The 10,360-nt window shown below is 43.5% G+C and overlaps 2 protein-coding genes across 2 annotated transcripts in view; one reads left to right on the top strand and one right to left on the bottom strand.

Moving 5' to 3' along the window:
• Positions 1 to 4,960, top strand: part of LOC117048981 (retinol dehydrogenase 10-like) — a 12,533-nt gene extending 7,573 nt beyond the window's left edge. Inside the window, exons 4-5 of the mRNA XM_033153514.1 lie at positions 2,945 to 3,076; positions 4,532 to 4,960. Coding sequence (XP_033009405.1) covers positions 2,945 to 3,076; positions 4,532 to 4,610 — 211 coding nt within the window. The 3' untranslated portion in view covers positions 4,611 to 4,960. The remainder of the gene's footprint in view (positions 1 to 2,944; positions 3,077 to 4,531) is intronic.
• A 2,109-nt stretch (positions 4,961 to 7,069) lies between these two features.
• STAU1 (staufen double-stranded RNA binding protein 1) overlaps positions 7,070 to 10,360 on the bottom strand; it is a 47,450-nt gene continuing 44,159 nt past the window's right edge. Inside the window, 3 exon segments of the mRNA XM_033153512.1 lie at positions 7,070 to 8,081; positions 8,631 to 8,716; positions 9,653 to 9,775. Coding sequence (XP_033009403.1) covers positions 7,994 to 8,081; positions 8,631 to 8,716; positions 9,653 to 9,775 — 297 coding nt within the window. The 3' untranslated portion in view covers positions 7,070 to 7,993.

The raw sequence follows: 10,360 nt of genomic DNA, 5'->3' as shown, positions 1-10,360 counted from the left end.
TTATATACCGTATGTGGTGCAAAACCACCTTGAGCATGGTTTTGACTTTGGAAAGGTGGCGTACAATAAAATGATTGGTTGACTGATTGACACTCACCAGATTCCTACTCCAAAGACACACACACACACCAGCTTGATCCCTGGCACAAGGCGTGCACCTACTCTTAGTAAACTTAGCTGAACAACAGAACATTCTGGCCCTCTCCTCCTCCCCCCAGTGCACCCCCTTAATCTGTTGTAAGGGTTCCCCCAACCCTTTTTGGAGACGGCATGTCACACCCGGGGGGGGGGACAAAGAAGTTTGAAGCCTTCCACTGATGATATGGTTAGTTAAAGGCCACCCATTCATTTCAACAGTACTGTACACTGAAAAGTTCAGAATGGATTCAGAGCCACTCATTTCTCAATGAGTGCTCACTAGAAGGACAGATCCTGAAGTTGAGGCTCCAGTACTTTGGCCACCTCATGAGAAGAGAAGACTCCCTGGAAAAGACCCTGATGTTGGGAAAGATGGAGGGCACAAGCAGGGGCGTCGCTAGGGGGTGCGGTGGGGCGGTACGCCCCCGGGCGACAGGGGCCACAAGCGGCGGGTGGGCGACAAGCGGCGGGTGGGGGCGACAAGCGGCGCCCCTCCCGCCACTCCCCAGGCAACGCCGGTCACCCCGGGAGCAGCAGCGCTGCACGGATGGGTGCTCCCTCGGCCGTGTGCTGTTGTTCCCGGGGCGACCGGAGCGAGCGGCGGCGCATGGGGGTGACAAGCGGCAGCCCCTCCCGCCATTCCCAAGCGCTGCCGCTCCCTCTGTCACCCCAGGAGCAACAGCGCACGGCCGAGGGAGCACCCCGTCCGTGCAGCGCTGCTGCTCCCGGGTGACCGGCAGCGTGGGGAGTGGAAGGAGGGGCCGGCGCTTGTCAGCCCCACGCGCTGCCGCTGGCTCCGTCCCCCCGGAGCAGCAGCGCACGGTGTGTGCGGTGCTGCTGCTCCTGGGACAACGGAGCGAACAGCGGCACGTGGGGGGGCAAGAGGCAGCCCCTCCCACCATTCCCACGCGCTGCCGCTCCCTCCGTCACCCTGGGAGCGGCAGCGCACGGCCCGACGACGGAGTGCGCCTGCACGCGCAGGCGCACTCTGTCATCGGATCGCCGCTTCCACAGCCTCCTTTTGAGCCGGAGAGCTTAAAAGCGAGCTCTTCGGCTTAAAAGAGGGCTGCAGAAGCGGCGCCGGCACCCCCGGAAACGCCCTGGGGGCGGAGCGTCATGACGTCACAATGTGATGTCACGCCCCCCCCCGGGGCGTTTCCTTTGCCGCCCCGGGTACCGCGGAGCCTTACTCCGCCACTGGGCACAAGGAGAAGGGGACGACAGAGGATGAGATGGTTGGACAGTGTTCTCGAAGCTACTAACATGAGTTTGGCCAAACTGCAGGAGGCAGTGAAGGATAGGCATGCCTGGCGTGCTCTGGTCCATGGGGTCATGAAGAGTCGGACACGACTGAACGACTGAACAACAAATAGAAGGAAATGTAGACTTGCTGTAAGCTTCCATTCTTGGACATTCCAGTCTTTAACGTACATAAAATACCACCTCTGGTAGACAAGCAGGGCATCATCAGAACATGATGCCATCAGAGGATGGGCTTCTTCTCTCCCCAGACCAGAACTCTGGCATGAAGTGAGGTGAACTCTATCCTGGACTGAAATTCCCTAGCAAAAAATTCTCCTCCTATCGTCAACTTTGAAAATTTAGTATATCTATCTATCTATCTATAACAGGAGTGGCAAACAGTAGGCCTGGGGGGTTGAATGCAGCCTTCCAGGCGTGTGTGTGTGTGTGTGTTCACCTTTGGATTTTGTGTGGCTGGAATACAGCCTACCATACAAATAGTCACCTCCATTGCACAACCCACCTTTGCCTCTGGTCTCTGCCCACTATTTTTGGCATGATACCCATGAGAAAAGATGCATCCCTTGGTTTGAAACAGCTTCCCCACCCCTGTTCTATAACTACATAGCTGGAGAAGAGTGATTACCATCTTCCCACATTTTAATAATATTCAGTGTGGCGCCTGAGACAGAGAAAGAAGGAATGGGGAGATGTCCACTTACTTAATTTGAATTGTTCCCATGGATTACTGACTCATCCCTTAGCTGCCTAATACTTGCTGGGGAATATACTGTTCACAGATTAATGGCAGGGTTCGTCGAGCCGTAACGATACCTTGAACTCACCTTATATAGAACAGAATCAGCAGGTCCACATTTAGACTTTGCTACAGCGACTCCACTCTGGTTCAGTGGTTCATGCATTTCTGCAATTAATAATGTTCTTAGCCTGTCTGAAGTGGTTGCTGCAAAGTGTTAACCTGGAACATTGTTAATGGGGACAGTGGTTCATCTGCGAGGATGAAAAATCACAATGTTTCTAGCTAAGGGTGGGCCCCATGGCTTGGTATCCAAGAAACAGCTAGATTACACAAGAGAGCAAAGCAAAGCAGAATCTTACCCACCCACAATTACCAGTAATATCAATGATCTGGTTCCCAAATAAGAAACTGCCATATATCCAAGTCAGACTGCTGGCCCCTCTTAGTTCAGTATCGTTGTCTGCTCTGGAAGTGACCTTTAATGGCCAGACAGAGGCGTTTTCTACTGCTTGCTACTTGATTCTTGAACTAGAGATGCCAATGACTGGACAGGACCTTCTACATGCATGTACCGCTGAGCTATACAGGCCAGTTGAGAACTTCAGCCTTGCAGGATCTACCTTGCTTTTTACTTAAATCCCGAGATCCACAAACTGGAGCCTGGACCAAAAGAAACACATCGAGAAAGAATTCTGCACCCAGGAATTTGTTTTGAGCAGCAGAACTGAGCAATGCTCACCACCCTTCCACATGAAAGTTGACACCGCTTCCTTTCCCTCAACATGCATTTTTTCTTTTTTCTAGGCAAGAACTGGAAGGCCTACTTTCTCCCTTAAGGCCAGACCATTTTGTGAAATCAGCAATGCACAAAACGCTTCAGAATCAGCACATGATCTGCATCCCCAGAATGCTGTACCTTGTGGCCATTTTAAAAAAGTAAGTCACTATATTCAGGAACTGGCAGACCCATGACTGCTTAATAGGGGTAGGGGTGGAAAAATTAAGACAGCATTGAGAGTTTACTGCAGCCAATAAAGGCTAAAGCGGTGTTTAATGAACAAGGATTCAGGCCAGACCTCAGTGCCATAGCCCTTTCCTTGCCCCCATTGACCATCCTGTAGCCTTTTGGCTGGACCAAGGCCAGCATCAGTAACCTATAAAAATGTTACACTATCGTATCAATTCATTTTCCTTCTGACACACTATCCCTCTCAGTCTCCTGAGTTCTCACCCAAGGTCCAAACATACTCTCAGTTCATTCACAAGTCTCCCAAGATCCTGGAAGCAGCAGACATATCCCAAGTCTCACATTTTAGACTTGTTTTTTATGGGCAGGCTCCAGGTGGATGGGTCCTTCCTCAGGGCTGTTCACAGATGTGTTCTATTCACCTGTACACTCCACACCCAGTTCCAAGTTTGTTGAGTTTCCTAGGGGAGATGGGAAAAGAGCCCCACTCCACCCACAATTCTTTTTTCACCCTCTCCCTCTCCCTTCTCCTCCAGAGCCAAAATGGAGAGTTTTCATGTGGAGGGGATGCACACTGAAACATTACTAATTAAGACACAAGACGACTCTGGTGGAAAACGTTTATTGTTGGCAGTAATTCTTTCCATGTTGAAAAATGCCCAAGTTTAGGAAAGTCCCTTTTCACATCCGACTCACTAACCACTCACTTTGGTTTCTATTTATGGATTGGGTGATAACTGGCTAAATCCTTTCTGCTCACTAGAAACGTTGTTCAACACTATGTACAGGGTGAGTCCTTTGAAAGAGGCCCCGTGGATACAGAGTAAACAAACATGTTCCACGGGGCCTCTTTTAAAAGGCTCACCCTGTATTTCATAGCAGCGCCCCAAAGGGCTCTATTTTGCAATGTTCCAAACATGTTGTGGGAGGGAGGCCAAAGCAGATATAAAGACAAATAGTTGGATACAACATAAAAAGCTAAAAGGTAGCTCCGCTGGTTCCTAAGAACAGAACAAATAAATCCGTAGTTGGGCAATACCTTTACTGTGCCCAACCAAAATGTCACAAATTCATGGCAAGTTTGGAGAACGTAATAGTTTATCTGTAACTCAGTGTTCTCATAAACACTATTTCCCCCTGCAGTAGACCTACATGCTAAGCCCTTCTCCCTTCTAGTGGGTCCTGTGGGGACCCTACCACATCATTGCCCTACCTAGTGATGCTATGGTGATAGGCCCCATTGCCATCTGTGGCAAAGGAGCAACATCCAGCGAGTCATGATAGGGAACCTGTGGCCTGACCAACGTTGGACTTCTGAAATAAGTGCTATCGTCAGAGTGGAATGAGACTTGTTATTTGTGCTCCCGATATTACAGAGATGCTTTTAAACAAAGCTGCAATTTTTCCTTCTCTCTCTTCCTCAGTCTCCTTCCTTGGGATGTTCAAGTTCTTATTCAAAAACTCCTGGGACTGGACAAATGTATTCCACAAAAAGCTAAATAAACTATCACCATTAAGCAGCTGGAAGGTGAAAAGGATGAAAAGTATTGTCCTTTTGCATCACAGCTTCAGTAGCAAGATTTCCGATTCTAAATGCAGGCAAAAAGGACAGATGAAATCAAAGTTGGCATTCAAGATTCATTGGAATATTCTGGTTTTGCACAGGTAACGTACATGCAAGGGCTCTCTTTGTGAGAATTTATGCCTTTGGCTATCAAACAATTGCTGGGGAATCTCTTTCAACATTCAGCATTCAGAAAGATCAAATGATACAGCAGGTAGAAACATTTTAAGCACTGACGGAAAATGAGAGATTTCCCTCCTCCGCAATATTTCATCCATTCTTATTTGGGGGTGTTCTGAGGTATACACCAGAATCTTTCTTCAGAAAACCGACTTGATAAACCTCATTTTAAGCTCCCTATCACTGCAGATATAATCTGAGTTGAATGATGCCGGCCTTGCAGGCAGCCTGTAACAATGGATCTGAAGTATGCATTACTGTGTATTGTATTAATCTCCATGATAACACTTTTGGGTCACCTACTTTCCAGCTGTTTTATAGAGGAGAATGGAAAGGAATAGGGATACAGCCAACTATTTTAGGAAGTAGAATTTAATGCAGGATTTCTAACAACAGCTACACATTCCTAGCAAGTCAGGCAGAACGTGTTTGTCGGATGTTACTACCCTTGCTCAAGAAACTAAGCCTATGTAAATAAAAGTTGTGCATTTTCCACCTTGTTTATCTGTTCTTCCAACTTCCCACAACACATCTCCTTTCATCTTGTGTTCCAACACAACCAACTCCATTCAAGACATGTAATTGCTCTGATAGCTCAACTGGTAGAGCATGAGACTCTTAATCTTAGGGTCGTACGTTCGCGGCCCGTATTGGGCAAGATTTCTGTACTGCAGCACTGGGTGACCCTCGTGGTCCCTTCCAACTCTATTCTGACATTGGAGACAAATCGACATGAAGCAAGCTGATCATTCGCAAGTGAGCTGGGGCTGTTGAGTCCTACAATATCTGGAGTGTTAACAGGTCCCACTCCCCTGATGTAGGATAGGAACATGTCCCAAGACAAACAGGTATCGGCCAGTCAATAGATATTTGGTATCTCTTGGTATTGGCCAGTCAAGAGATATCATTTATGCAGACCACATGCACACAGATGGTCTAATCAGAGAGAGTTACAAAGCTTGCAATGTAACACTGGAGCTTAATTTGAATACATTTTTTTAAAAGGTCACATGTAAGGAAAACATTAATAATGGGTGGCATCAGGGATGTTTCGCTGCTCTGTGGGAAGTGTCAGAAAACCAGTTAAGATATGGAAACTGAAGAGATACAAACTCAGAATATTATTTACAACTTGGCCAGGTTATACACCAACTGTGCAATAACAGAAAGAGTATTCTTATGTGGCCATTAAGGTTATCTTCTCCCCAACCCACACCTGTACATAAGAAGTGGATTGTGTGAACAAAGTACATTAAAAGAAAACAGCACACCCAGATTATCTAAACTAATGTGAAAATCCACTTTGGCCAAGCAGAAGACCATTAAGATTCTGGGGAAATAGCATAAACAACAAAAATAGTATCCAAAAAGCCATTCCATAATAGCCTTGAGATGATTCAACGTACCAAATGTTGCTGCCTTCCCTACTCATTTCAGTATATTTGTATAGGCCCCATTAAGGCAAAAGAAGATTCAGTAAAATCGGGTATATGAAGATACTATCTGTACATCACTCAACTCAGGCACACCCTGCCGATAAAGGGAAATGCCCATAGCTATGGAAAAAATAATACCGTGAAGGAACTCAGAATTAGGAGCACTTAACTTAGCCTTAGTGAATCAGTCAGGCTACAAAAGATGGATTCCCAGCATTAACTGGAAGCTAAACCTTAAATCTAAAACTATGAAGAAACAGTGAAAAATACATATAATGTTGTGCAAGAAGGGATTTCCCATATACAGTTGTTACAACTGCTTTAAGATTTGGGTTCTTTTTTCTTTCTTTTTTAATCAAGTGTTACATAAATTTTATGAAAAAAATCATCAAGACAGTTCCATGCAAATTCTGGAGTCAATGGACCGGGAAGGTGATACTGGTTATAAGCACAAGTGTACTAATGTAACGGTTAACACCATGGATGAGCTTAACACACATATATACGGAGAATAGCCCTGGTCTACCTTACAGGATTGTTGGAATGATTCCTGAACACGTATGTAAAGTATGTTGAGCACTAGGGGAAACTGCCAGGGAAATTGCCATATGAAGTATTATTCTGAATATCCTCAGTTTTTGGTCAATTTGTGTTGAGAGATTTCTGACCAACTTTTATAGGTTTAGCCATATTAGCACAGGAAACAAATATCTATCTATCTATCTATCTATCTATCTATCTATCTATCTATCTCTATCATGGGGAACAAAGAAACCCACCACTTTAGTATTTACCATTTATTGGTGACAAACACTAAGTTTTACTTACATTCCATGGGGAGAAAAAATTCCAGCGTAAACAATGAACTGAAGCAGTACTTAACTTGCAAGGCTATCGTGCTTTACCTGGACCATATGCAAAAACTTTATTGCACACACCACTGTGTGCAATAAACACAACATCAAAAGCAACACAGTTTATATATAAACATAGGTAATTTTTTTCAGCCCTACATGGAGATGTAATTAAACAGTATAAAGCACTCAAGGAAAATCAATCTGCAGTTTTATATGCACTACATTGAGATCATATCCTGTACTGTACTGAGTTTGTGTGCCTTTATATATAGACACACACACAATTTTTTTAAAACAAAGATTAGAGACCATTTAAACTTCTGTTGCATTCAAGTTTTCCCTCCCCTCCAAAATATTCTAGAAATCAAAATGATCAAATGAAGTTTAAAAATTCCTAAAATGTGTCATTTATTCAACCGTTCAATAATTAGGCTAGACTTGCCTAGCCAGCTTTGTTTTAATCAAATGGCAGGCACACAGTTGTTTCCAGTGAAATTTTTTTACAATTTCATTAAAAACAAAAGACCAAACATATACATGGATATGATCTTCCCAAGTTAGTTCATAGGTAAGTGTTATCAGACAACAAAAGTTTCTAAACTGTGCTATATTTCTAGGTACAATTAAAGAAACTTTTCTTTTTCTTTTTTAAATGAAAAATTTATAGTGTCATTCAAAACAATGTAATGAAACTAAAAATTTTATCACTGTTTGAAAAGCAACGGTTATGATTTAGATACTACAGTGGATTGTGACAACTGTAGCGCTCTAAAACAGTTAGGTTACATTAATTAGGAAGCATTTGATTTTCTCTGGTGCTTTCAAGGTTTGGGTCCAGTCAAGCCTTTTTTAGGCAGTGCTGTCCAGTGTTTGTCCCAAAGTGTTTGAGCTAGCCGGTTTCAGGAGAGGGTCGTTTTCCATTTCTTGCTTCACGCATCTAGGAAAAAAATATGAAAAGGGTTTTTTCTCCCCAAAAGGGAACCACGCTCGGGATTATGAATCTCTCAACCAGAATTGTGGCTCTTTCAAACTCATGCCAAGAGGCACCTTTCCTTTGAAATAGCAAACTCCCGCTGTCGCATTTATCCATTGACTTTAAATGCACTGCCAGTAATGCAATTAAGCTAGTGCTGGCAAGAGAAGTGTGCTTCACTAGCTTAAGACGACTCTGTAAAGCATGTCCTGAGAACGGGTACAGTTAATGATGTTCTGCTTACAGCAACACATTCAAAACCTCAAAGAAATACGAACGACAGGACATGTTGTTGGAAGAAACCGAAACTAGACTAGTTGTGACACTAAATGGACAACGGCTGGGCATAAACCTGCTCTCCCACTCATCTGCCAATGTGATACTAGGTTGATTTTTATAACTCTCCATGTAAACAAATACATGATATTTCTGTGAAATGGTTAGAATGTTGTGGCTGGGTTTTTTGTTTAGTAAAAAAGGAGATAAACGCTAGAAAAGATCATTTTCACTCACACAGACATTGGTCCATTTCCTGTTCTTGGCATCTCTGTACTTTGTTGGTCCAACTCAGACAGCAGTTTTAAGATGTTTAATGCAGCCTGGAGAAGGAAAAGATTGAATTAAATGTCTGCATATAACATGGGTGTTTTATGTGTCTGAAGTCACTGAATTAAGCTTTTGTATTATTGGTTTTAGGCTGCATTTTTGTTTCAATGATTTCTTCTTCTTATTTAGACTGTATGCCACTTGAGATATTTTTGAAATGTTAGGTGGTTTATCAATGCTAATAAATAATAAATAATAAATAAATAAAGGATGCCTGTTGTGATAAATGGCTGGAAGAATACTGGGCAATGTGTATTAAAAACACTCAATACTCTGCTAAAGTTGGTGGCCATGGTTACAGAAATGAAAAGGATTAGTTCCATACAGGATTTCTGTGGCCTCAATTAGCACACTTGCCATTTTCCATTTCCAAGCTGCACAGAATGAAGATCATTTCTCATGGACAAAACTGGGCAGGTTAGGTATGTATATGTGAGAACAAGGGCTCAGCATGGGAAGAATGCCCTGTATGTAGCCTAAAGTTCTGGCCAACTCAGAACTCTGAAACTAGGACTGAAGTCAAGGCTTCTACGACAAAAATCTTTGCACCACTGTAGGTTTCTCTTTTGTAAGACACAACAGCGTAAGATATCTCAGCAGTCAGTCCACTAGGATGGTGCATCTCACGAGAGTTTAAAAAGCTGGCTCAGTGAAGATATACTGCTGTTTAATGGGAAAGTGTGCTGGTTCATAATTCACACTGGCTCCCTCAAGTAGAGCAGCAACAGATACCTACACATTTGACAAACTGTCCTCCATTAGTCAACATTTGTCACCACTCCAATGGGTTTCTCTTGGACCCAAAGAGAAAAAACCTGAAGATGCCTAATCTAGACTCCCACCCATCTGAATGTTTAAGTGATCACATTGGAGGAAGTTAATGACTGGTCCACAATTCATTTATATAAATCAGTTCCATGTTCTCTTACCATATCGTGGCAAGATTCAACATCTTTTCCAATTCCATGGCTGATCAGTGGCGGCTGAGCGGAACAATTTATAAGAGACACAAATTCGTTCTTGTTGTTTTTGGGGAAATCTTTGTATTCAACCTAAGAAAAAAGGAAGTTTGAATTATTTTCAAACAGGTGTCCCCCAACCCTCTAAGCAAGCTCTTATTCGCTCCCCAGAACTCTCATTAGCACTGCAACATTGATATGGTAACAAGCAGGAGTTACTTCCAGGCAGAAAAAGATCCCTGTTTTGTCTACTCCAAACCACAGTGAAAAGAAAAGAAAAAAAACCTCATCTATCTTTCAGGTTTTGCATGTGCTGGAGAATGGAGGTGGCTAAACTTTCATATAAGCTAGAGGTTTTAGTCTGCCTGACTTTTTGTTGTTGGGAACTGGGAGATTTCTATTCCCCCCGGAGCCCCAAATCACTCTCCCCACACTCTACTCTTGTGAATGTAACTTGTTAGAATGGTCTTCTACATGTAGGAAAGTGGTACAATCACGAATGGGCTTTTATTAGCATCTCAAGGAGTATGCCACTTCCCTATATGCAATGTCATTGCTTCCTCAGCAACATTCTAAAACTGGGAGAGAGCTCTCACCTGCAGGAAAGCCTAGTCCAGAAAAAGTCAATTGCATAATTATCCTGATCATGTAGATTGGTACACAATAAGAATGGAAAAC

Source organism: Lacerta agilis, chromosome 6, assembly GCF_009819535.1.
Source record: "Lacerta agilis isolate rLacAgi1 chromosome 6, rLacAgi1.pri, whole genome shotgun sequence".
Classification (NCBI taxonomy): Eukaryota; Metazoa; Chordata; class Lepidosauria; order Squamata; family Lacertidae; genus Lacerta; species Lacerta agilis.
The sequence above is the reverse complement of the archived record's forward strand: the minus strand, read 5'-3'. Positions and strand labels throughout refer to the sequence as shown.